General features: G+C 39.5%; 1 protein-coding gene across 3 annotated transcripts; it reads left to right on the top strand.

Moving 5' to 3' along the window:
- The first annotated feature begins 411 nt into the window (after window positions 1-411).
- LOC102075864 (tetraspanin-8) lies at window positions 412-25392 on the top strand. 3 transcript variants are annotated; one of them, XM_019347032.1, is made up of 10 exons: window positions 412-898; window positions 13529-13720; window positions 16684-16746; window positions 16824-16931; window positions 18356-18430; window positions 19632-19727; window positions 19956-20060; window positions 20206-20253; window positions 23597-23680; window positions 24057-25392. In XM_019347032.1, the coding sequence occupies exons 1-10, from the start codon at window positions 665-667 to the stop codon at window positions 24261-24263; spliced, it is 1212 nt and encodes a 403-aa protein (XP_019202577.1). In that variant the 5' UTR covers window positions 412-664; the 3' UTR covers window positions 24264-25392. The 3 variants fall into 3 exon arrangements, with proteins under 3 accessions (XP_019202577.1, XP_019202578.1, XP_013121743.1); XM_013266289.3 differs by lacking the exon at window positions 412-898 and adding an exon at window positions 12541-12738; XM_019347033.1 differs by lacking the exon at window positions 18356-18430.
- Window positions 25393-27907: the final 2515 nt, after the last annotated feature.

The following is a 27907-nucleotide window of genomic DNA, read 5'->3' as shown; positions in this document are numbered from 1 at the left end:
AAAAATCAAATACCTGCCATTATCATACGTTTTGTTAATAGAAAACAAAAGAAAGAACTGCTCAAGCAAGGAAGAAAGCTAAAGGGTATACATATTTATTTATTTATTTATGTAAACATTGGGTTTAAGGGTTCAGGTTCAATATTAAAATCTGGATTTTAACTCTTGGTCCGGTCACTCTCCATAGACATCCTGAAGACTCTGCTCTGTGGTTGTCCTGCTGATGTCTGGAAACACAAACACAGAATTTGATTTGATATACCTTTATTAGTCCCACAAGGGGAAATTTCATGTTAAGGCTGCCGACCTATTGCACGCAATGGCGGCGCCATCTTACCCTCCGACCATACATACATTACACAAAAACATCACATGGGGAAGACAGGTCAGAGAGGTATAACCAGGGGTGGAAAGTAACGAATTACATTTACTTGCGTTACTGTAATTGAGTAGTTTTTTTGTGTATTTGTACTTTTTAAAGTCATTTTTCAAGTCTGTAATTTTACTTTTACTTAAGTATATTTTTTTAAAAGTATTGTAGTTCGCTACGTTTTCAATCACACCCGTTACTGAGTAAATTAAAAATAAAAACAACATTGCGCTTCGGAAATACTGCAGGGAATGATGGGTAGTAGAACAAATTGGCGCTAAGGTCACGTTAAAGATGGAGTCTGACATCGGTGTTACGGATCCAGTGAAAAAAGAAGCCCCGTCGAATTCTGCTGACCCTGAACTCGAAGAAACGGATGTGAACCCCTGGCCGTATTTAAGGGACCATTTCGGCTTCAAGTGCAAGAAAGGCAACAGCTTTATTATGCAGTGTAAGCTGTGTTTGCCCAGAGAGACCGAGTTAGCAGCTTTTAAAAATTACACATCAAACCTGCGCAATCATGTAGAGGTAAGTTAAATACAACTCGTACCGTTATGGTAGCAAAAAGGCTGTGTTCAAATTACTCACATTAAGTTAAGACATCTGTGAAGAACACAGATAACGTTGGTTGGTACTAGCACGTTGTTGTCCACGCAACTTACATTTTTTTTACTGGGTTGGTAAATTGCCAAAAGAAAATGTGTTTATCTACGTTTTTCCTGTTTGTTAATAATAATAATTTATTTTAAAAAATAGTTAAATTAAAGACAGAAGCGGCTACTTTCTTACTTAACCCACATATGTTCACACTGCAGGCAAAAGAATAACAGAACGCTCACTTACCTTAGATTAGTCAAAGACAGCTGACTTCTGTTACTTGTTAATTAGCACTTGCAACCTCCCGTTAACTAGCCTGTTACTGTCCAATAAAAAAAAACACGAGGTATATTGATATAATTTACCAGCGGTAGCTATGTAATGCATTGATGTCTTATTAGGGACGTCAAAAAACTTTCTCTCAAACTTAACACTGGCCTGCCTGCCTCAGCTGCCTTCAAGCGTCTCTTTAGCTGTGCTGGACTACTGTTCACTGCAAAGCGAGCAAGGATGAACTCTACTAACTTTGAAAATCAACTGCTCCTCAAAATTAACAGGAAGTTCAGAGAGTAACACTCTAGGATGGACACAAAGGAACTTTAATCTAGAGGTACAGTAGGGCAGGGCCAAGTTTAAAAAATTAAAAAACATTTTTAAAGCAGCTGCCGTTCAGTTCAGTACTTGTTCTCTTATTTGACAGTTTAGAACACATTCTCATGTGAAAGAATGATATGGTTTTGTATTGAAAACACTGTGATACCTGACAGTTTGGTGACCATTATCCATTTTCATGTGTAGACTTGCAGTTTAACTGCCACTGCACTTTAATTTGTAAAGTTTTTCTTTTCACTAAAAAAGAACTACTTTGAGATTTATATCCCACTGTCTTTTTTTGCACTACTCAGAAGCGGCTGTCCTCCTGCTGACAGAAAAGTAACTATGTAACTTTTACTCTGAGTACATTTTAAATTAGCTACTTTTTACTTTTACTTGAGTACATTTTTAGACAGGTAATTTTACTTGTACTTGAGTAAAATTTCAGCAAAGTAGTAGTACTTTTACTTGAGTAAAATATTTTAGTACTCTTTCCACCTCTGGGTATAACAATGGAAAAAGCACAACATGGGGAAAGATAAGGAGAAAAAAATAACTCCCCCCAGACTGAGCTCCAACGGGGAGATCAGTTTGAGAACAGAAAAAAAACCCCACCTCTGCACATAACACATGAAAAAACTCTTAATACACCAAAGAAACACATGACAAGCAACAGTGGTGGGTAAAGGGTGAGAGACACCCAATGTAGACTGTACATCCGGGCCTGCAGCCTATGCGCTGGTCTCCATGATCCACCGTCAGCTTCGGAAGTAGTGATGGTAAATTTGATTCTTTTTACTGAATCGAGTTTTAATGAGTCACTCACCAAAGTGAATCGGGTTTTTTGAGTCATTTGAGTCACTGAGTCAGTTGACCAGAGAGTGCAAAAAATTTACATTTTCACTCAAACTTAATTTGTTTCTCTTTTAATGTAAATCCTACTGCTAAGATGAGTGATTCTTAAAGAAAACAACTATTTTATATAGCAAAAAAGAGCAAAAGAATTTCTAAAGGGAACATTTATTTTGTTTATTTTTATTTTATTAGTATTGTCCTTACATGTGTCAAATATATATTTTCTCATCTAAATGTCCACTGAGCTGTGAGCCAGGGGCGGTAGTGCGCCTTAACATTGGTTGCCAACCAAGAAGAAGTAGCTGCGAGCCAGGAGGGAGGGGGTGAGTGAGTCATGAGTGATTCGCTCGCTCTATGATTCAGCACAGGAGGGAGGGGGTGAGCGAGTCATGAGTGATTCGCGCGCTTTATGATTCAGCACAGGAGGGAGGGGGTGAGCGAGTCATGAGTGATTCGCGCGCTTTATGATTCAGCCCAGGAGGGAGGGGGTTAGTGAGTCCTGAGTGATTTGCTTCCCCTACGATTCAGCGCAGGAAGGGAGGGGGTGAGTAGCTCAAATGTGCTGTTAGCATGTTAGCAGAGCGATGCTACTGTGAACCGAGGAGCTATTGTCTTGATGTGAGCTTCTACTCAGAGTTTTTTCTTCCAGTTCAGAGCAGAAATGTTTTTGTTAAGATACTGGATGTTGTGTTTTTCTTCACAATTTGAATTATAAGCTAGATATATTTCTACTAATGAAATTAGTTTGCTAACAGCAACAGGGATGAGTCAGTGAGTCAGTTGCGCTTGTGAATCATGATTCACGAGTCAGTAAAGTGATTCTCGAGTATTGAACGATTCGTTCATGATTCGCGCATCACTATTCGGAAGGGAATAAGCGTCGAAGGCGTTTGGGGGGGGAGGGGGGATGAGTGTACATCTGCATGTGTGTATATATATATATATATATATATATGTCTGTGTGCGTGTGTGTGTGTATGTCCAGAGTTCAGCTGAGACAGTGTCCTTTGCCCTGCCAGGCTAAGTAAACAGTCTTCCAGCCAACCCAGGTGGCCTTGCATAGAATGGGAAGAACAGTCAAAACACAGTCGTTATCAGGGTGTAGTTGTTCAGCTCCAGCCTTGAGACCGCAGCTGGCGCCAAAGGGGTATCCGGATGAAGTGATGGTGTTTTTTACTTTAGTGCAAACAACTCATATGAATTTCAAAGCTGTTCTAACAATCCGACACTGGTCTGTCAATCTCCCGTTGGAGAGCCGTGAGCTTCTCCATGATGTTATCAAACTTACGCTCCGTGATGTTGTCATTCTTGTGCTCAAAGAGCCAATTCTGAGAACTCACGACCGCAGTGCGCTTCTCCAAGATGTGATCCAATTTGCGCTCAAAGGTGTTATTCTGAGCGAGCCCCTCCAAGATGTAATCCAGTTTGCACTCAGAGGTTTTATTCTGAGTATTCACGGCAGCCGTAAGCTTCTCCAAGATCTTATCCGTGCTGCACTCAATGAGCCCATTTTGAGAAACTCACGCCTCGTCCCATCGTTTCAATCCCAGTGGGCAGCCTTGTGGGGGTTTGAACAGCCGGTTCCGCTTCCTTAATTCTTCGATAAGCCAGGGCCAAGCCAGCACCGATCAGCAAGAACCCTGTTATCATGTTTCCAAATAGGTAGATATCTTCAGCACTCAGGCTCACCCAAGCCCAGACTTCTCGTTGAGAAAGGGGTGTCAATTGCATTCAGGGACCAGTTGATCAAATCCATAATTCTCTTTTAGGTTTTAGAGAACAGACTGTGAGAGAGTGTTCCAGGGAAAAGTAATACAAAAAACATGAGACTAGACAAGGACACAAGAGGCTAAGCAGGGAAGCTAAGGGAGAGGAGGAGAGGAGAAAAGTGCGACCGCCTCCGTCAAGAGCAAGAGCAGAAAAAAAAAATCCCACAAGAATATACATTCTTGTGTATATTCCTGTTGTTGGGTACTGAGATGATCCTCTGTCAGTGTCATGTTTATGAGGCTGAGGCCCTGAACATCATCACATTTGATATTTGGATTCTAAATCATGTTCACGGCTGTGTAGGAACTGATGAGCTTGAAGACAAATGGGCGGAGTCAAGTGCTGACACAACAGTAGACACAGCTCCTCCTTCCCTTGAGTGATCTTTCTCCTGAAATATCAGGTCAGATATATAATGACTGAAAAAAAAATAAAATAAAGGAATGCTTTTTAGTCCCAGTACAGCTTCAAGTAAGTTAAACTTCTGGGATATTGATGTGGTCAGTTAGATAGCAGAGGAACTTGTTAATCAGTTTCAGCTACTTTGGTGTTTATGAAATTAACAAGTGCACAGTGTTGGGCAAGTTACTTTGAAAAAGTAATTCAATTATAGTTACTAGTTACTACTTCAAAAAAGTAACTGAGTTACAAGATTCTAAAAGTAATTAATTACTTGGAAAAGTAACTATTGCGTTACTTAATAAAAAAACAAAGAACGTTTAACCCCCTGGGGTCCAGGGTATAATTGGCCATTTTTTTACTACTCTTGATTTTCCCTCCACATTTTACCTTTAAAAACTATTTGCTTTGCCTTGTTTGGTATCATTCTTTTTAGCGCAACCTCACGTGCCTGAATTTACAGTTATGTTCTCATTTTGTCATACTGTATAACCAGAATTGATCTAAAATCAGACAAAAAACATAAAATCAGAGTAGAAAAAGTTATATTTTTACTGTAACAACCACAAACATGTTTAATGAATCATATTTCATAACTTCAAATGCAAATATTAATTGTCCATTTTAAAATCCTATGCACAAGTTTTGCAAACAACAATAAGATGCCACACAAATTATTTGTGCCACTCCAAAAAAATATTTTGTGTCCACTACAAAGGAGAACATCACAGCCTGATACCTGCAGGTCTGACAGCAGCAGGTGTATCACTGCTGTTTCTACCTGGAGACAGCAGTCGCCTCATTGTTCTGACACACAACACAAAACTATCCACAACACTACACACTAACTACACAAGACAACACATTAACTACACACTCCAAACACGCTAAACATCACAAATCTCACATCTCAAAACTCGCTCTCTCTCTTTTTCTGCTCTCTCTCTCTCTCTCTCTCTCTCTCGCCGTCACTCCTAAAACTTCCCCTGTTTTGTTTTGTTTTTTTGCTCATAAGCAGAGAGTGCTTGCTAGCGCTAACGTGGCAAAACTATTGAGGAAAAAACGCCGCGTATATCTTGTTTATCATGACTCTGGTTTTACGTGGCCTATCAACACAATTTAAAAACTGGCACCTTGTTGCTTTGTCTTTAAGTGGTCACGTGATTGACTTACCACGACTACTTTATTCTTCCTCAGTCAAACAGCAGCACTCGATTGTTTTGCCCCCTTAGCTCCAGGTGTTGTGCTAGACAGTGATCGTGATTGCCGTCAGCGGGAGCGCGCAGCTGCTTAAAGCTGTAGCGTCCAGATTACTTACAGCTACTTCCGTGCAACTGATATAAGATGCGGTAAGCTAAACACAGCTTCAACCGTCTGTTTGTTGAAAAATAGTAACGGACCGCGTTTCCTTGTTAGTAACTGTAACGGCGTTGTAACGATAGGAATAGTAATTAGTTAGATTACTCGTTACTGAAAAAAGTAACGCCGTTAGTAACGCCGTTACTTGTAACGCCGTTATTCCCATCACTGCAAGTGCATTAGCACAATGAGACAACCACCAAAACAGGTGGAGGCATTTTTCCCTCCTCATCTTTTCTGACTGTTTTTCCAATAGTTTGACATTTGGGCTGGGTTATTTATATAGCACCAAATCACAACAACACTGGCCTCAAGCTGCTTTATATTGTGAGCTAAAGACCCAGTAGGCCCATTACTGGTAACATGAGGTTATATCTGGACCATACAGAAGTTGCACAGGTAGTCCACCTCTGCCAGGATGCCACATCAATACATGGCACTGTTTAAGGTTTACTGTGTCTCCTGGCACAGCCTCAAGAGCATGGAAGAGAGTCCAGAAGATAGGAAGTTACACTGGAAGAGCTGGAAGGTAGAAGGTCCTTAACCCACCAGCATGATTGGTATAACAGGATTAGCATTGTAGTAACAGTGCCCTACAAAATCATCTCCAACATGCCGCTTATGTCACTGTCTCTCACCAGAAAATCAGGAAAGGATGTCATGTAACTGACATGAAAGGGTCTGGAGAAGCTTTGAAGAATGTTATGCTGCCTGTTACATCATTCATGACCAGTTTGGTCTTGGGTCAGTCTGGAGAGGCATATCCACTCAGGGACAAACAGACCTCTACATGCTAGGCATTGGCACCAACACTGCCATTAGGTGATAAAACCCTTGGACCCATTGTGAGGCTGAATGGTCGTCTTTCTTTGAAACCATGTGTCAATAGAGGTTTTCTCTTGGACATTATTGTTGATTTGGGAGTTTTGACCTTAACTAGGGCAGGTGAGGACTGCAGTTTTTTAGATGTGTTATTGCAAATGAAACAGTTCAGAGAAGCATATCTAACAGATGGTATTTTTCATCCTAGTGCATGACTCAGTTTCATCTCACTTTACAGCAGAAACAGGAACTTACTTTGTGTGTGAGGGTCCACTTCACTGCTGAAGACTGGAGGACTTTTTTTAGTACCAGTCCCTGTACTTAGATAGTCAGCTGGATTGCCCAGATTGCACACAGAGTTATGGCCCCAGTTACACAGTGGTCAGTCGACACACCACATAAACGCACAGTAACACTCCCCCGAGCAATTTCCCAGATATCACATGGCAGCTTTCCTGTCTGCAAGCACTGGATCAGCTTCTTAAAGAGATAGGAGTGCCTCTCTTTGTTTAAATAACAAACATAATAAACCAAATAATCCTAAGCAGCATATTAACTGAAATAGGCATATATGAAACAATGAACTAAGAAACAAAGCAAGAACAAAATAGAACATCAAATAATAAATAAGAATTCAGAAGGCATCCTCAGTCCAAAACCCAAAACCCAGGACCATGATGTTTTTAATGCACTACAAACTTCTTACAGTACATTTAAAAAGAACACAGAAAACAACATGAATTCCAAATATAATACTTCAATTCAATTCAATTCAATTTTATTTATATAGCGCCAAATCACAACAAAAGTCGCCTCAAGGCGCTTTATATTGTACAGTAGATAGCACAATAATAAATACAGAGAAAAACCCAACAATCATATGACCCCCTATGAGCAAGCACTTTGGCGACAGTGGGAAGGAAAAACTCCCTTTTAACAGGAAGAAACCTCCGGCAGAACCAGGCTCAGGGAGGGGCGGCCATCTGCTGCGACCGGTTGGGGTGAAAGAAGGAAAACAGGATGAAAGACATGCTGTGGAAGAGAGACAGAGATTAATAACAGATATGATTCGATGCAGAGAGGTCTATTAGCACATAGTGAGTGAGAAAGGTGACTGGAAGGGAAAAACTCAATGCATCATGGGAATCCCCGGCAGCCTACGTCTATTGCAGCATAACTAAGGGAGGATTCAGGGTCACCTGGTCCAGCCCTAACTATATGCTTTAGCAAAAAGGAAAGTTTTAAGCCTAATCTTGAAAGTAGAGATAGTGTCTGTCTCCCGAATCCAAACTGGAAGCTGGTTCCACAGAAGAGGGGCCTGAAAACTGAAGGCTCTGCCTCCCATTCTACTTTTAAATACTCTAGGAACAACAAGTAGGCCTGCAGTGCAAGAGCGAAGTGCTCTAATAGGGTGATATGGTACTACAAGGTCATTAAGATAAGATGGGGCCTGATTATTTATGACCTTGTATGTGAGGAGCAGGATTTTGAAATCAATTCTGGATTTAACAGGAAGCCAATGAAGGGAAGCCAAAACAGGAGAAATATGCTCTCTCTTTCTAGTCCCTGTCAGTACTCTTGCTGCAGCATTTTGGATTAGCTGAAGGCTTCTCAGCGAGTTTTTAGGACTTCCTGATAATAGTGAATTACAGTAGTCCAGCCTGGAAGTAATAAATGCATGAACTAGTTTTTCAGCATCACTCTGAGACAGGATATTTCTAATTTTAGAGATATTGCGCAAATGGAAGAAAGCAGTCTTACATATTTGTTTAATATGTGCGTTGAAGGACATGTCCTGGTCAAAAATGACTCCAAGGTTCCTCACAGTGTTACTGGAGGCCGAGGTAATGCCATCCAGAGTAAGAATCTGCTTAGATACCATATTTCTAAGATTTTCAGGGCCGAGTACAACAACCTCAGTTTTATCTGAATTAAGAAGCAGAAAGTTAGCGGCCATCCAGGTCTTTATGTCTTTAAGACATTCCTGCAGTTTAACTAATTGGTGTGTGTTACCTGGCTTCATGGATAGATAGAGCTGCGTGTCATCTGCATAGCAGTGAAAATTTATGCTATGTCTTCTAATGATGTTGCCTAGGGGAAGCATGTATAATGTAAATAGAATTGGTCCTAGCACTGAACCCTGTGGAACACCATAATTGACCTTAGTGTCTGAAGAGGACTCTCCATTTACATGTACAAACTGGAGTCTATTAGATAGATATGATACAAACCACTGCAGTGCAGTACCTGTAATACCTACAGCATGTTCTAATCGCTCTAATAGGATATTATGGTCAACAGTATCGAACGCAGCACTGAGGTCTAGCAGGACAAGCACAGAGATGAGTCCACTGTCAGAGGCCATAAGAAGATCATTTGTAACCTTCACTAAAGCTGTTTCTGTGCTGTGATGAGCTCTGAAACCTGACTGAAACGCTTCAAATAAGCCATTCCTCTGCAGATGATCAGTTAGCTGTTTGACAACTACTCTTTCAAGGATTTTTGATATGAAAGGAAGGTTGGAGATTGGCCTATAATTAGCTAAGACAGCTGGGTCTAGAGATGGCTTTTTAAGTAAAGGTTTAACTACAGCCAGCTTGAAGGCCTGTGGTACATAGCCGATTATTAGAGATAGGTTGATCATAGTTAAGATCGAAGAATTAATTAATGGCAGGACTTCTTTGAGCAGTTTTGTAGGAATGGGGTCTAAAAGACACGTTGATGGTTTGGAGGAAGTAATTATTGAAGTTAACTCAGAAAGATCAATTGGAGAAAAAGAGTCTAACTTAACATCGATGGTACTAAGAGTAGCTGTAGATAATATTACATCTGTGGGATGATTATTGGTAATTTTTTCTCTAATGATAAAAATTTTATTTGTGAAGAAGTTCATGAAGTCATTACTAGTTAACGTTAAAGGGATGGTTGGCTCAGTAGAGCTCTGACTTTTTGTCAGCCTGGCTACAGTGCTGAAGAGAAACCTGGGGTTGTTCTTATTTTCTTCAATCAGTGACGAATAGTAAGATGTTCTGGCTTTGCGGAGGGCTTTCTTATAAAGCAGCAAACTATTTCTCCAGGCTAAATGATGATCCTCTAAATTTGTGACACGCCATTTCCTCTCCAGCTTACGAGTTATCTGCTTTAGGCTACGTGTTTGAGAATTATACCACGGAGTCAGGTACTTCGGATTTGAGGCCTTAGTTTTCACAGGAGCTACAGTATCCAGAGTCGTACGTAGTGAGGAGGTAAAATTATTAACAAGATAATCGACCTCTGTTGGAGTAGCGTTCAGATAGCTGCTCTGCTCTATGTTGGTACAGGGCATTGAAGATGATAACAGTGGGTGGATTATATTCTTAAACTTAGTTACAGCACTTTCAGAAAGACATCTACTTTGATAAAGTCTACTCTCCACTGCTGTGTAATCAATTATTGTAAATGTAAATGTTATCAGGAAATGATCAGACAGCAGAGGGTTTTCAGGAAACACTGTTAAATATTCAGTTTCTATGCCATATGTTAAAACAAGATCTAGAGTGTGATTAAAGTGGTGGGTGGGTTCTTTTACATTTTGAGAGAAGCCAATTGAGTCTAGTAACAGATTAAATGCGATGTTGAGGCTGTCATTTTTAGCATCTACATGGATGTTAAAATCACCCACAATAATTATTTTATCTGAGCTGAGCACTAAATCAGATAAAAAGTCTGAGAAATCAGAGAGAAACTCTGTGTAAGGCCCAGGTGGACGATAGATGATAACAAGTAAGACTGGTTTCTGAGTTTTACAGCTGGGGTGGACGAGGTTAAGCATCAGGCTTTCAAATGAATTAAAAGTCTGTCTTGGTCTTTCGTTAATTAATAGGCTGGTGTGAAAAATTGCTGCCACACCGCCCCTCGGCCTGTGCTTCGGGATTTCTGGTACAAAAACGTTAGAATGACTCGGGGGTGTTGATTCATTTAAACTAACATACTCATCCTGCTGCAACCAGGTTTCTGTAAGGCAGAGTAAATCGATTTGTTGATCAATTATTAAGTCATGTACTAACAGAGACTTGGAGGAGAGAGACCTAATATTTAATAATCCACATTTCACTGTTTTACTCTTTGGTTCAGATGTGGATACTGTATTGTTCTTTCTTTGTGATTTTTTATGTTTAAGTTGTTTATTGCTGGTTTTTAGTTTGTTTTTTGTCTTTTTGGGAGCTGACACAGTCTCAATGGAGATGGGTTTTTGGGGGGGTAGCAGGAGGAGAGAAGCTGCAGAGAGGCGTGTAAGACTGCAACTCTGCTTCCTGGTCCCAACTCTGGATAGTCATATTTTGGGGGGTTTAATGAATTTGTCCATATTTCTAGAAATGAGAGCTGCTCCATCCAAAGTGGGATGGATGCCGTCTCTCCTAACAAGACCAGGTTTCCTCCAGAAGGTTTGCCAATTATCTATGAAGCCCACATCGTTTCTGGGACACCACTCAGACAGCCAGCAATTTAAGGAGAACATGCGGCTAAACATGTCACTCCTGGTCTGATTGGGGAGGGGACCAGAGAAAACTACAGAGTCCGACATTGTTTTTGCAAAGTTACACACCGATTCAATATTGATTTTAGTGACCTCCGATTGGCGTAACCGGGTGTCATTACTGCCGACGTGAATTATGATCTTACTGTATTTACGTTTACCCTTAGCCAGCAGTTTTAAATTTCCTTCAATGTCGCCTGCTCTGGCCCCTGGAAGACAATTGACTATGGTTGCCGGTGTCTCTAGCTTCACATGTCTGAGAACAGAATCACCAATTACCAGAGTTTGACCCCCGGCGGGTGTGTCGCCGAGTGGAGAAAAACGGTTAGACACATGAACAGGTTGGTGGTGTACCTGGGGCTTCAGTTTAAGACTATGCTTCCTCCTCACCGTCACCCAGCCGCCCTCTTTCCCCAGCTGCTTGGGGTCTGCCGGGGAACAGCTAGCGGGCCTACGCTATCTTCGGCTGCACCAGCTACAGGGGCCTGGCTAGCTACGGGTGAATGAAGGGTGCGAAGCCGAGTCTCCAATTCAGTAATCCTGGCCTCCAGAGCTGCAAATATGCTACATTTATTACAGGTATCATTACTGCTAAAGGAGGCCGAGGAGTAACTAAACATCTGACACAATGAGCAGGAAAGTGCAGGAGGGACAGGTGAAGTAGCCATGGTGCTAACGAGTCGGCTACGAGCTAAGCTAAGCTAGCGAAACAGTAAAGAGACAGTGAGTGAATACTTTGGCTATAAATTAGGTAGTGAGTACACAGAAAGGGTGATTCAGATGAAGCACGTTAAGATTATACTATGAAGAAGGGATGTATCAAAAGATTTAAATTAAATTGCTAAGCAGAAAAGCTACTCAGAAACACCACTGTGTTTGAGCAGGAACAGGAAAGTAAATATTGCCTCGTGAGTTGAGCTGCCTTGCTGTGGGGCAGGGTGTTTGTCAGGTGAGTGGAAGCCCTACATCAAAGCCTCCTCGTCAAAGTCTGGCTGTGTTGGAAAATTTGTTCAAATTGAGATTAAAGTAAAGAGATTTCAGTTGAGTTCGTTTTTTCCAAGTTTAACATTTGTTACTCTCTTTCTCTCCTCTGTCTGTGGGGTCGACATGTCTCTAGCAGCCTTCTTGTGGCTCATCTGCATTTCTTTCCTTCATACCTGGAAGCAGATGGAGAATCATTCACCTGTATGCAATGTGATAATTACTCAGCTACTATTTAGGCTGAAGGTTGGCCTTGGTTGCTGCCAGATCATTGTACCTCCTGTGGTGGAGGAGTTTAGCACTCATGTGCTGCTTTTTTGCTTTGAACTGACTTGATGCTCTTTTGTGCAGATGCTCCCTTATTTTCAGTGACCCAGGAAGAAAATAGGAAACCTGTTTGCTGGGGTGCTCTCTCCTGGACAAACTGACATGCAATAGTCAAGGTGTAAAAAAGGGTCAAGGCTGAAAAACTCAGGTGAAGTCATGGATCAGTCAGACAGCCATAACAGCCATCTGGATGCTGTAAACTTCTCTACAGAGAACTAAAGCAGCCAGAGTGAAAGACAAATGGCTCCAAAGTCCTCCTGCTGATTTTCTATGTATTTGTGCAGATCCTTTTGTCCACTCCATCATCAGCACAGGCAGGATAAAACTATATTTTTTTACTTTCTGTGGTCATCATTGACCAAAATGATAACTGACAGCAGACGAAGCTGGAATCCTAATTTTACATTTATTATTATAAAACCACATTTCTGGACATAAAAAGGTAAAAAAAAAAAAAAAGAAAAGAAAAGAAAGAAAAAAAGTAAAGTACATTTAAAAAAAAAACATTTTGGAAAATCAAATTTATGCTCATACACCAAATTTTAAGAAAACTCAGTATTTCAAAAACCACAATCACAAAATCCCTTTTCAAAAAACGAATGTTAAGAAAACACAATGAATTTTGTTCTTGTTTTTGTTCGACTGTGCTGCTGTCACTTAATTAATATTTAATAGTGTCACGGTCCTGGGTCGGTGACCCAGTGTTTTGTTCGTTATTATTATTGTTCTATGGTTTCTTTGCTGTAAATGACTTGTGTTCTTATTTGATTTTTTGATTTTTATCATTGTTATCACTATTAGTGTTTAGGTTTCTTTCTCTGTATTTCTAGTGCTCTAGTTCTTTGTTTGGTGATTTCTAGTTCTTAGGTTTTGTCCATCTGTCTTCACAGCACATCATGACAAATAATTCATTAGCTTTCTAATGCTGTTTTCTACAGGAAGCTTCTACAGGAAGCCCTGCCCTTCTCTCTTGCTTTCCAAGATTCACTTGCACTATCACTTTTTCCAACCACCGCTGGACGCAGAATCCCAGTACACATCGATACATTTATGCTTTATCATACAGCAGCATGAGTCAGGTCAGCCCTTCTCTCAGACATTTCTTCTTCGGCTTCGACGTCTTCTTTTTGGTAAGTAACTGGATTTTAAAAGGGGAATATGGCTCTGTTTACTTTCTAAGAAGATGAAAGATATGAGAGGGAGAACAGTGAAGACACACAATGACTCGGGATTTTTGAGTTATTGACAATTCACATCTCTACAGAGCTAGTAAATAAATCAATACAAACAATCTGAAAATGTAATGTTTATGACAGTCTGAAGCTAGAACGTGATCTGTTCAGAGGCACAGGGATATAATTTCATATTCTACAGTCACATGAAGCTGCTGTTTGTTTTAAAGGGAGTTTCAGATATTCTGTTCTACTTCAGACATCCTGGTGTTATACTGATCAAAACATTTGAATGATTTTATCATTTCCTCTGCAAATGCAAAGGGGCTGAAAGGTAACCTCCATCAAAATCTTAGAAACAATGAGTTTGCAGCAAAGCACATGATAGCTGAAGAGTCCAGAAAAACACAAAGCAATCAGAAAAAAAAGGTACAAAAACTTTAAGAAGATTAGGACATGCAGGGAAGACAAATAGCTTTGGTTTAGTTTGTTTGTTGGCTAGTTAGATTTTTAAACCATGTGTTAGAAACTAACAGAATGATCACTCAGGAAAGAAAAGGCAGTAATCAAAGTTGGTGGTGAGGCATTTGAGTTCCAATAGCTGCAACAGGTTTTGCCAGTTTCAAGGGCCCAAACACATAGAGCAGATCTCACAGGAGTCAGTATTCATGGCCACAGACAGACCAGTTATCCAAAGCATAAAAACACAGACTCCACAACAAGATGGAGGCCGTGAGCGTTCTGGGCCAACACAACGCGCCTTAAGCAGGAAGCCTGATAACTGCTGAGCAGCAGGTGAGTAGTCCTAACCCCACAGCTGCTCAGCATGCCAACAGGAAGGAGGAGACATGGGGGAGCACCCACACTCTCAGAGTTGTTTTCATTTCTTAGTGGGGACATCTAATTGACATAATGCTTTCCCTAGCCACTTACCCTAACCATCAAAAATGAATGCCTAACCATTACCTAAATGTAACCCTGACACTCAAACCACATTTTGAGTCTTAAAAATACCTTCAAACTCGTCGGGACGGACATTTTGTCCCCATAAGGGACTGTTGGTCCCCACAAGTACAGGGAGTGCAGAATTAGGCAAATGAGTATTTTGTCCACATCATCCTCTTCATGCATGGTGTCTTACTCCAAGCTGTATAGGCTCGAAAGCCTACTACCAATTAAGCATATTAGGTGATGTGCGTCTCTGTAATGAGAAGGGGTGTGGTCTAATGACATCAACACCCTATATCAGGTGTGTATAATTATTAGGCAACTTCCTTTCCTTTGGCAAAATGGGTCAAAAGAAGGACTTGACAGGCTCAGAAAAGTCAAAAATAGTGAGATATCTTGCAGAGGGATGCAGCAGTCTTAAAATTACAAAGCTTCTGAAGCGTGATCATCGAACAATCAAGCGTTTCATTCAAAATAGTCAACAGGGTCGCAAAAAGCGTGTGGAAAAACCAAGGCGCAAAATAACTGCCCATGAACTGAGAAAAGTCAAGCGTGCAGCTGCCAAGATGCCACTTGCCACCAGTTTGGCCATATTTCAGAGCTGCAACATCACTGGAGTGCCCAAAAGCACAAGGTGTGCAATACTCAGAGACATGGCCAAGGTAAGAAAGGCTGAAAGACGACCACCACTGAACAAGACGCACAAGCTGAAACGTCAAGACTGGGCCAAGAAATATCTCAAGACTGATTTTTCTAAGGTTTTATGGACTGATGAAATGAGAGTGAGTCTTGATGGGCCAGATGGATGGGCCCGTGGCTGGATTGGTAAAGGGCAGAGAGCTCCAGTCCGACTCAGACACCAGCAAGGTGGAGATGGAGTACTGGTTTGGGCTGGTATCATCAAAGATGAGCTTGTGGGGCCTTTTCGGGTTGAGGATGGAGTCAAGCTCAACTCCCAGTCCTACTGCCAGTTTCTGGAAGACACCTTCTTCAAGCAGTGGTACAGGAAGAAGTCTGCATCCTTCAAGAAAAACACGATTTTCATGCAGGACAATGCTCCATCACACGCGTCCAAGTACTCCACAGCGTGGCTGGCAAGAAAGGGTATAAAAGAAGAAAAACTAATGACATGGCCTCCTTGTTCACCTGATCTGAACCCCATTGAGAACCTGTGGTCCATCATCAAATGTGAGATTTACAAGGAGGGAAAACAGTACACCTCTCTGAACAGTGTCTGGGAGGCTGTGGTTGCTGCTGCACGCAATGTTGATGGTGAACAGATCAAAACACTGACAGAATCCATGGATGGCAGGCTTTTGAGTGTCCTTGCAAAGAAAGGTGGCTATATTGGTCACTGATTTGTTTTTGTTTTGTTTTTGAATGTCAGAAATGTATATTTGTCAATGTGGAGATGTTATATTGTTTTCACTGGTAAAAATAAATAATTGAAATGGGTATATATTTGTTTTTTGTTAAGTTGCCTAATAATTATGCACAGTAATAGTCACCTGCACACACAGATATCCCCTAAATAGCTAAAACTAAAAACTACTTCCAAAAACATTCAGCTTTGATATTAATGTGTTTTTTGGGTTCATTGAGAACATGGTTGTTGTTCAATAATAAAATTATTCCTCAAAAGTACAACTTGCCTAATAATTCTGCACTCCCTGTATAGTCGCGTTCCAATTTTTGGTCCCCACAAAGATATGTAAACATGGTATACAGACAAAGGGAGAAAACAACTGTAGAAAAACACACAGAAAAGGCGGGCCAGCTCGAGAGACTCGAAGACCACGACTCCATAATGACGTTCCATCTCAGACATAAACAGAGAAAAAGTTAATGGAGTGTTGTTGGTGGTTGACACTTGTACACAGATGTGTACACTCTGCTGCACCAGCCCCAGAAAACACAGGATTCCCCTTTTGTTGAAACTTCCTTGGATGATATGCTGCTCTGCTGTGTTTCAGGTCATAGTGGAACTCGTTACTGTCACAGCTCCGGCTCCGTTGTTTAAACATTACCAAGACAATGTAAGACGCACACACACGCACACACACAGCTGTTTGTTATGCATCACTAATCAAGCATAAAACTATTTTTCATTCAGTTTGAAGTTCAGACAACCCACCGTTACATCTTTGGCTCCATTACCGTGGTGATCAGCATCTTGGGGGCTCACGGAGCCCACACGGCAAACCGGATGAGCCTAACTGTGGTGAGCAGAAACACAATGGCTGCTGATTGACAAATATTAGTAATTTTTCAGGTAAACTGAAGCATGAAACTGTTTTGTTCTCACTTCTGCCGTCTGTTATTTTCTGTCACGTGTACGTTACTCGAACATCCCTGTTAACTTTTAACTTACTTGGAGTCTGTTTTTCCGGCTCTTGGAGCTGTATGATGTCACAGAGGGGATATCACTAATAACACTTATAATAAAGCTGACTTAAAGGGAAGGTGGCCTTAACCCCCATCCTAATCACTAGGGTTCATTCAGACCTGAGGTGTATATTTGTTGTAATATCTACCTCATTCCACTTTTTTACGACCTTGTCAAAAGCACCCAATGTCACCTATACAGTTTTAATGATTTGAACTTTTTATTCACTTAATGTTTGCCATGAACCCCAAAGTAAAGTAATATAAAACATCTGGGGAGTAAGTAGGTTACATTTTGGCGCTATAGTGGAACCAAAGCTGGGTCGTTCCCTGATCTTGGGTCATCCCACACATGAAAAGCAGAGCTGACATTATTATATTACTCCGATATTACGAGCCCCAGTCTGAGCAGCAGTCCTCGCAGTGAGGAAAAGTCCGTTCTCAGTCGAGAAGCTGATTCTCAAAAAGGTCTTTTCTTTGCTTCAAAAAAAAAATACAATCATAAATAATCAATAACAGATACACACCAATTATCATTTTCTCGACTGTTTCCATTTGAATTTTTTCTTTTTGTAAATTCTCCCATTTTTAACCAAACTAAAACTACCAGCATGCACCTTTTTTTTTAGTTTAATGGAAATTTTGATTGATTTTGATAATAAAACACTGAAAACTGAAGAATTTCTGGCACTTGAATCCAGATTCATATTTTTAAAAACTGCTTCAGCATACTGCTTTTTAACGAGACTATTTAATCAGAAATAAGAGCAGCATAGAGAAAAAACGTAGTGAAACAAATTCTACTTTTTACTTAATTAAAAAGTACAAAAGTTTTACTTTAAAATATATTTCATGTACAGACAGTAAAAGTGCTCATTGTGCAGAACACATGATCACATTGGATCATATTTATTGATTCATGTATTTATTACTTTAATGTGACAGGAGGTAATGTAAGTTACTTATTTACTGCTAAGTTTCTTTCTCTTTATCCAAAATAAAACACAGCATGACATATTATTATAGTTCATGAAAGCTGTACTTAGAAAAGTATTTGAGATAATGCACCCCACATCATTTTTATTTCTGAAAAGCAGAAGAACAGAGTTATTTTTCTCTCACGTCTCTCCTGCTCCTTAAAAGTCCCATGTTGATGTGGTTAGATACAAAATAGAAAACTACAACCAAAATAAAACAAAATGCAAAAAAGGTATTACATGTAGGAGCTGAGGCAGCGTCTCTTTGGTTCCTTCTGTGCAGTACCTGGTGTGCATGTTCATTGGAAGTCTGCTGATGCTCAGCGCTGGAATTATCGCTGCTGCAGCCCGACCAAACGTAAGGACCCGGTTTCTTTTTACTGTGTCGGTTCTGTATTCGACAGTCAGCAACGAAGCTTCTCCCCCAAACTCAGCATTCCCAACAAAACACAAACAGATCCCAGGTTCATGCAGGAACATCAGAAACATGGAGGTTTTTCACTGTGCTACATGGACCTTGTCAGAGTTGACATCCTGAAAGAAGAAATGTATTTTAACCATAACAGTATGTCTGTGAAGGTTCTCAGTCATCCAGGTCATCGTAGTTTAAGGAGCTTGGAAAGAAAAGTGTCTGGACGTGATCAGGTAGAGGATCATCAGGGGTTCCTTTGTTCCTCTTTGGGGGGGGAACTCCCACTGGGTTTAAATCTGGGACTCTCCACCATTGACCCTTAGAACTGAAGAAGCTTCTCGGATGAGAGGTGAAACGTCTTCAAGCAACTCAAAGAAGTCCAGACGCTTTTCTTTCCAAGCTCCTTAAACAACCATAACAGTAATTTACCAAAAAGTATGACAACACAACAAAACACCACTTGGGTTCTGCTGGGTTATCTCAAAGTTAATTAGGAAAGCTTGTGGGGGAACCTGAGTTTGAGTATGAAGTGGAAGAAAAAGTTACAGGACCCATAAAGTTTATTTTTCAGAGGTATAGCAGATGTTTCCCTTTTTTCTCAAGAGAATTTAAACGCAAATAATAGTTTTATCCTGTAAATTAATATTATTAATGTTTCAGACGGGCACAACTGATGAAATTTGCTCCATAGCTCCAACACTGATCGTTTTATTATTAGCCGGTGGCTTAATGCAATGTAGCAGATGGCTAATGTGGCTGATGGGTAATTGCTAATGGCTAAACAGCTAATGTTACTGATAACTGTTGAGTGCTGTTGAGATGGGAGCTTTACTGACCTCTTAAAATTCATCATAAAGATTTATTCGCTGTTATGAACGTCAGCTTCAGCTGGTGGTGAGGTCAGGATGAACTGTCTGTTTGTGGCACTGATTGGCACTGATACTGATCCAAATAAGTATCCAGACCGATAGTAATTTTAGCATTGATTTCATTTCTTTGTCTACCCTAGTATTGATTGCTTTTGTTTCCACTAGTTTTGAGCAGACATGCACAATTTTAACTTGAGTAAAATGTCATCAAACGCAGGTTGTTTGATGTTTTACAGATTATTATGAACTAATAAAAACACTCCTGTGTGATTTTTCAGTTGGGGCGTGTGATGGAGGAAAGGTTTCGTTTGCTTCTGCCACTGGATCAGGCTTCAGCTGACATCAGGGATCAGGTTGAAAGACTACAGACATCAGTAAGCACCTATCACACTGTCAGGCAGTATAGCACTATACTTTGAGTCCAGGAGCAAAAGGAAAGCCAGAGCTTTAAGATTTCTGACTTCCACAAAATATGCTCTGTATTATTCAGTATTATTTTGATGTGGCATCAGTCACCAGCACCGAGTTCTGCGTGGTTTGTTCTGCACTGTGTGGTGTAAATAACACTGCAGCTTTTAGCTCTTCTTCCCGTCCGTGTTTAGTTGCACTGCTGTGGTCTGTTTGGCTACAAAGACTGGGAGAACAGCATCCCTGATTCCTGCCTGTGCAAACAGGATGTAGAGGAATGTCAGACAGTCAGCTACACAGTGAGTAAAAGAAGTTGTTGAGACACTAATAACTTGCAGAGTTATTGTATTAACTCAGTTTCATGTGAGCTGTTGATGCTTTCTGAAATGGGTCCAACTGAAACACAAACAAAATGACTCCTGAGTTTATTTCCTGTGTTTTTAGAACCTCCTGTTGAACCTTTTCTGGCAGAAGAAGTCTGTCTTCACACAGGTGAGAGCTGCTAAATGCTAATATTAAAGTTATCACATGATACTCAGGTGTGAACATATAAAAAGTGTATTCCTTCAACGTTCACATCAAGGCTCTCTCTGACAATTTTAAAGAAGTTTTAATAGATATGTGATTATGAATATACAATAATGGAGGTAAGTGTGATCTGCACTAAAAAATATTTTGTTGCCCCAACTTAAAAAATTAAGGCAACAATTTCCACTCAGCTTTTTAACTTATAAATTTTGCATATTATTAAGTAAATTCAGCAAGTAATTTTTAGGTTTGGCTAACTCAACTTGTTTAACAAGCCAACATGATTTACCTTGACCTCCAAAAGCATAATTAAGTTTATCCAACCTAATATTAATTTAAAATTTCTGGTAAAATTAAGTTGAGAAATCACATTCGTTGAGTTACACCAACTAACTTTTTTACATATATCCTACTCACAATTATCCATGCCAATTAGTTTAGGTTTCTATAGTAACTTTTCTAAAATCACACAAAGCCATTTCACTTATTCCAATTGATTAATTTATTACAAAACATTTTCAAAGTAATACAATTCTGTATCAATACAACATAAATGAAACATTACAGCAGCCCTTTAATTATAAATGACTAAGCAAAAAAAAAAAAGTACTTCATGTACATTAACAATAACTTAAATTGGTATCAACTTGTTCAACTTGTCGCAGAATCAAGGAAATGACAAAAGATTTTAATGTTCAACAACGGAACAATCCAAAGCTAAGATTATATGTATTACAAACTTTTCTCAAAACTACACTCATCTAGGACTGCATACAAAAACATAAGAGGCACATCAGAATACTACAGTCCAAGTCACATTCGTTTCACGACAGAAATTTGCACTTAAGAGACATTACCCGTGGACTGGCTTTAAGCCCATCAAGTTCCAGAAATACCTCTAGAGTGTTCTTTACTTGTTTGGGGTAGCTCAGATTGAGAGCGTATATAAGCCCCATCATTAAGGCACACGCTCTGGGCACATCAAGGTCTTCCAGGACTGCTGTTCCTTCAATCACAATTTTAGCGACATCTGGGAGAGACACTGCTGCAAGTCTGGTGACTACAATCTTTACCACTTCTTCTGGGAACTGTTGTTCACCATCCTGGCAAGTAGGTAGTTTAAATGGAAACATGTCAGCATTTTATGTGCCATTTAAAAATAAAACAAAAGAATGCGAGATTCACCTACCGGCTGTTCTCTGAAGAGATCCTCTTCCTTCTCTTTCAGATACACCTTCAGGCAACGGATTGCAACCTCTTTCTTCTTTTCCACCAAACTCTGGAGAATAAAAAAAAAAAAGAAAAACAAAAATTAAACTTACAGTTTATTAGGTGAAAAGTCAAAACTATTACATTTATGTGACTTGCGTTGTGCCATTGATTTTAAATATGTTTTTAAAAGAATTAAAGATTTAATCTTTGTAACTTCAATTTAAACTGTTACACACTGGCCTGCTTTAAATGCCCACTTTGCTAGCAGTAGGATAAGGTGAGTAAAAGTAAATGTAACCTAAATTTCATCAACAGCACAATTGTGCTTTTGATGAATAGGACCTGAAGCAGAGGAAGAAATGAATTGTAACTGTAACAACTAATTCATCAATACACCTGCGAGGTACATTATATATACTTTCCAGTTTTAGTAGTAGGTGGGCTAAATGTTTCTCAATTAAATTAGGCAATTCACCAATTTCTTCATCCTCTGCATTTGCTACATCTTCACACAATGGATTTTCATTATGTTCCTCAAGAGGATCATCTCCTGCATTCAAATGACTGACACATCTCTGTATCAGGTCAGGGTTGAAGTCATCCAATGAGTGAGGAGTGTGTTTTCGGTTCCTATGAGAAGCATATGTTCAAATGAGCAGTAACAATCCCAGTACAGGCAAGGCATAAACAGTCCACCATGGCTATGTCTAAGCCTGTAATGCTTTAAGAGCTCATTCCTTCTTGATGTTTCAAATTTGCAAATTTTGCAAGTCCAATGCATTTTGAAATTTACTGCAACCTTTTGTAATGCAAAGAATTATTGAAGCTTTTGAGTTAACAAGCTATTTTAAGTATAAAACCTTCTCTAAAACACTACAATGCAACACTGAAAAAAATGAATCATAAAGACTGAACAAAATTGAATTTTAAAATTTACATCTACAGACTTCAGTTTAAACTTGTAATAAGGTGTCAAATCAAAATGTGTAAGAGAAATTTCTTTTAAACTATTTAAATACCACTGTGGACATGCCACAATCCCACACTTTACATTATGCTTACAATTACAGAAAGCAAATGCAAGTGTATGCGCACACACACACACACACACACACACACACACAATATTGTTTTTTGGGTTTTTTTGCTAGGTCAACCAACTTTAACCTCAGGCAGAGTTCCCAGTCGAGCTTAGAACATCAACACAATTGATATAAATACTTTTAGTCAAGGATAAATTCACCACATTTTACTCTGTCAGTAATTAGTTACCTCACCCGAGACCATCTTGTGGAAACACGAATTTACTCTGACACCATGATAAAAATGCAGGCAGCTGCTGACCGGTTAATTTGAACATATACGGGTTCAAATTGAACATGCTCTGCTGTCGGCATGGTCTATCAGCTAACCAAATGTACCCTAACAAGTGACATATTTTAATTGTATCTGTACTCTTTTATTTGTGAGGAACGTTTGCTAGCTAAAAGAAACGGCTAGCTAAACTTAAAAAAACAACAACAACAACTCTACTTTGCTAAATTATGATTAAAACCATCAAATTTAATTTTTTTAAAGATGACATTTTAAAGTGTACAAATATAAATTGTAATTCATCCATTTAGAATTCAGTACTTAACTCACCAAACACAGTCTAGGGCAAACACACCTCTTCTCCCACGAGGCCACAAGAATCCAGAAACTGTTGCTACGGGGTTGCCCTCTGCTGTCTGAATGGTCTCAATTCAAACAAGAAGGATGTTGAAACTCATTTTTACATGTTACACAAACTTAATATTTTCTGTTGTTGATTGATGACAAAAGTATTTTATTCAATATACTCAAACATTTAAGTTAAGGTGCTGTTTTTTAATTTTTGTGTTGCACTGACTTTTAACATTGATTAGTCAATTCACTGAAACGTGTACATGTAGACAACTTACTTTTTTTTTTTAGCAGAAAAGTGGTTTTTTGTTAAGTTCTACCGACAAACACAACAAATATTTTTTAGAGTGTGTTTCCTGATCCCCTGAAAAAAATTCCTTTTCCTGTCACTGCAGTCAGAGTTTATATGTTTTTCTCTCTCCGTCTTCAGCCCTGCTTTCCCATCATCATCAGCAGCGTTGCAAGAAATGCCAACATCACCCTGGGCGTGACCTTTGGTCTCTTTGTTCTAACAGTGAGTTAATCATTAAAGTAAAATGTGTTATGTCACCATAGCTCTGCTGTTTTAATGTTTTCTTGCCTTGTATTTAAATCTCCTCCAAAAATGTAGAACAGCATTTTGAAATGATTTATGTCCACATCTCTGAAAGCCCCGGTAATGCTGAATGATGTGTGCTCTTAACAAATACTTTACAGAGAATGTTTTTTTTAAAGAAAGAGCTGATTCAGAACTTTGGAAATACACCAACTTTTCAGCACTGCAAAAGTAAATGGATAATAAAGTTTTTCCTGCTATGATCCTTTAGCTAAGGTAAACTCATCTTCACCGCAGAGAGCATGAGTGACAAACATTATCGTGTCACTCTTTATTAACTGTTGTTTGTGTGTAGCTCTTCGGCATGGTGCTGTCATCACTGCTGATCTATCAGATGTATAACACCAGCATCAGGTTGAACTGCCAGTGGACGGGCCAGCCACCTGCCTACGAGCTGCTGGACGACGTGCCAGAGAAGACGCCTTCAGCCCCAAACCCACCATGGAATAAAAAAAAAATCAGGAACCTTCAGATGTTGTTTGGTGACAGAAAATATATATGATTAAATATCAGATAAGCAGATTCAATTTGTTTGTAATCTTTCCTCTGTGCTGAGCTTCATATCTGCCGCCCTTGGAACCGCTTTGAGGGCGAGCTGGAGTTAAGGGTGACCTGTCTGGAGTCTTTGACGCAGCGTTTTGAGTTTTGTTCTGAACTTGGTATTTATTTCTTTGAAAGGTTAAAATAATTAATGTTCTAGTTTCTGAGTTTGTTATTTATAGTTCTTGATTTCTTGTTTTGTTATGTTAGTTATCCCTTTATCTCCATTCCCAGCGTCAGGTTCACATGACTTAGTTTCAGTGTGTGTGTTTGTCAGTTTCTCTGTTGAGTCCTCCCACGCGCTCTGTTTCACATGACAGCTCTGGTACTCAGTTCCAGGTCTCCCCTCTCTTTCCCATATCTTCTTACTATTAACAGTTCATTTGCTACAGCGAGACACAGTCTGATGAACTGTCAGCAACCACAAAAGCACTTTGGGTTAACTCGTGTTATTCCCAAGTTTGGTGTATTAATAAAAGTGTTTAGGCTACTGTACATGAAAGAGTAGCCAATTAGTAAAACAGTTATTTTGAAAAAGGAGAGCAAAAGAATATAAAAATGACAAGAATACTTATCATTTCCTTTTCTCATTACTGGCCTGTTTTCCACAAAGCTGCACATTGTGTAACAATGACGACAGACTCAGTGGATTTTTTTCTGCATTGTTTTTACACACTCAAAAAAAAAAAAACCCAGCCTATACGGCTGTTGATGTTTAAAGTCTGAGAAAGCTTCTATAAAGTCTCTCTCTCTCTCTCTCTCTCTCTCTTCTCCAACGAAAGTAAAACTCTTGGAAGCAAAATGAGTCACAGCTGGATGTTTAAACTGTGTGTGCGTGGGCACAACAACGTCCATACAGCTTTTCCCTCCGGCGCAGCAGCAGAAATTTTCCACTGCTGCTCCTGGTGCCAAAACATTGCGTTTAGGTGTGTGTGTGTGTGTGTGTGTGTGTGTGTGTGTGTGTGTGTGTGTGTGTGTGTGTGTGTGTGTTTTATGCCCAATATCTTTGCTTGTATTGATGAATAGTTTTCAGTGAACAGGATTTATGATAAGAGTATAACATAAAGAAATAAAAATATCAAATATCTTTATGACTGTTTCTTATTGACCAGTCATGCAGTCACACCAAAATAATTTGTGCACCTATACGGTTCAATATGCCAGCGCAATTCATCATGGTGCCTTTAAGGGCACCTCGTAAATTCAGGAATACTGCAGCCATATACCTTGAAAATGATCACAAGTGTACCCAAAAACATTTTAATAAGAATGTGGTGGTGTTTGCAGAAAACAAGTTTTCAATTTTTTCTTTGAATTTGTGCTCATGCTGCAGTGATTTCTAGGATGTAATCATTTCAAAATGTTGCAGTCGTAAAAATCCGTAAATGATCACCGTCAGCCTGCCTGCTGTGACAAACTGACAAACTTTTGTATAAGTTCATACTCAAGTTTAAATAAACAACAACACTAAAGCTATTCTGTTATACCTGTATGTTTAAAAAAAAAAAAAAAAAAAAAAAAAAAAAATAGCCTACACTGCACCCAAAATATTTCATAGTTCAGCAATACTGATCAATCTAATAAACTTAAACCTGCTCCATCCTCCCTATTCTGGTATTTTAAAGAGTACTTAGCAGAAATATTAAGCAACCTAACTAATAGGGTTGCAAACTCCCAGCAAAAAAAATAGGGAACCACCCCCCACCCTCCACCTCATGATGCTTAATCGACGTAATCAACTTTAATTTGATGCAGTGTGAAAAAAAATGCACAGAAATAAATTATTTTTCAAGAATAATTAAATAGATTCAACATCTTTCTTCAACAGAATTGCAGACTGCACAGATGGTACCTTCCCAAAGGAAAAAGTACTATAGCTTACTAGGGTATATTAGACTTAACAGTTACTATATATAGTAATGGACTTCTATACATTTTACATCAGATTAAAACTTTGGGTGTAAGATTCAGATAATTATTTATTAAAAGCTAGACGTTTTAAATGAGAATAAGAAAGAAAAGTATGTCTTTGTGCCCCCTTTTCCCTGTTAATGCCCTATCGGCCCCCCTGGCTAAACTTTGCTAGATCCGCCCCTGCACAGTTACCAGCCATCAGCTACGTAGAAAAGGATCCTGGTGTAGAAAGTAATATTAAATAAATTCTAACAACAGCTTATCAAGGTTAAACGTGCTGCTGTTGTTCAGCTGCTGATTTCCTCTTTCTGGTGCAAAGTGGGCCAAAAACAAACAAGAGAGACGGACTCGCGACAGAAAAGCCGATCAGCTGATCATTAATAAGTTGGAGCGAGAAGAGGCAGTCGCTCCATATATCGGTTGTTAAGCTTAAGGTGGGTATGCTTTACAAACATTCAGAGATGAACTTACACTCTTGCTTTACTTCTCTCTGGGATAACTTCCTCGGAGATGAAATGCCGGATTGCTAGCAAGGCTACAAATACACACAGCCGCTCTATCACGTGATGGATACTGCTCCGATTTGCTACGGTTATGAGCCGAGTTACGTCATGTCGCAAGTTTTGTGAGGTGCTTTTTTGATATTTAATGGATCGGATTACATTTTTTTTTTATTTCTCTCCGATATCCGATCCAGTAATTTACGTCCATCTCTAGTATATACAGTATTCTGGAGAAGGTATAAAATGTCACTGTGTGTGTGTGTGTGTGTGTGTGTGTGTGTGTGTGTGTTGTCCAGACATGCCCTGTAAGGACGTGAGGGGGAAACAGTGAGGCAGTGGATCCCTCACCAGCTGGATTAAAAATAGCACAGGTAATAATACACACATGCAATGGTTGTTGCATTGCAGAGGTAATCAAGTATAAAAACAATAACAAACACAAATGCAATCTTTTGGTTCTATAACATTTTCTATCGTCTAATGAGCTAAGAAAACATCTGGACTTCGTTAGTTTTCTTGAAGACGTTTCGACTCTCATCCGAGAAGCTTCTTCAGTTCCAAGAGCAAATGGGGGAGAGTCCCAGATTTGAAGCCCTATGGGAGTGTCCCCCATTTCCTATCATTACTTTATTATGGATTAGGTGCAAGAGTTGTTAAGTGTGGATAATTAAATAATAGATTAATGCAATAGCAAATTGTGCCTTGCTCTCAGGTGGACAGCAAGTGGAGAGTGATAGATAAGATGAGGAGATGGAAGAAGGAAGAGTGTGATTCACAGGAAGAGCCTAGTTTATTTCTCACAGTTCTTTTTAATCTGTTGCCTTATGGTTCCAAGCGCTGTCCCCAATCTTTGCATTTTATTATTATCTCATAACACTTCTTTAATCAGCTACCATCTCTCCTATGGACTTTTTAATGTCTACAGTGTCAGATCAACACAGCCCTGCCCTCCAGCAGGAGCAGCAGCAGGAGCAGCAGCAGCCCCTCAACAGCAACATTGAACCCCATCAGGTAAAACACAGACAATGTTTGCTTTCCATTTTCCCCACCAGATGGCAGTGATATAGTATATATCTTTATAGAATCATTTTTATATTACAGCTCGCTCTTTATAGAGACATTTGTGAATCAATGAATAAATAAATAAATAAAGGTTATTTAAAAGTTACTAGCTTGTGATAGAAATGTT

This window comes from Oreochromis niloticus, linkage group LG17 (genome assembly GCF_001858045.2).
Source record: "Oreochromis niloticus isolate F11D_XX linkage group LG17, O_niloticus_UMD_NMBU, whole genome shotgun sequence".
Taxonomy (NCBI): domain Eukaryota; kingdom Metazoa; phylum Chordata; class Actinopteri; order Cichliformes; family Cichlidae; genus Oreochromis; species Oreochromis niloticus.
This window is presented reverse-complemented; position numbering and strand designations above follow the sequence as displayed.

Excerpts from the sequence above, each read along its gene's own strand:
- LOC102075864 (XM_019347032.1), top strand. The coding sequence starts at position 665 with ATGGAGTCTGACATCGGTGTTACGGATCCAGTGAAAAAAGAAGCCCCG. Across the intron at positions 13,721-16,683 it reads GCTTCGACGTCTTCTTTTTG|GTCATAGTGGAACTCGTTAC; the intron begins GTAAGTAACTGG and ends GCTGTGTTTCAG. Across the intron at positions 20,061-20,205 it reads GTCAGACAGTCAGCTACACA|AACCTCCTGTTGAACCTTTT; the intron begins GTGAGTAAAAGA and ends CTGTGTTTTTAG.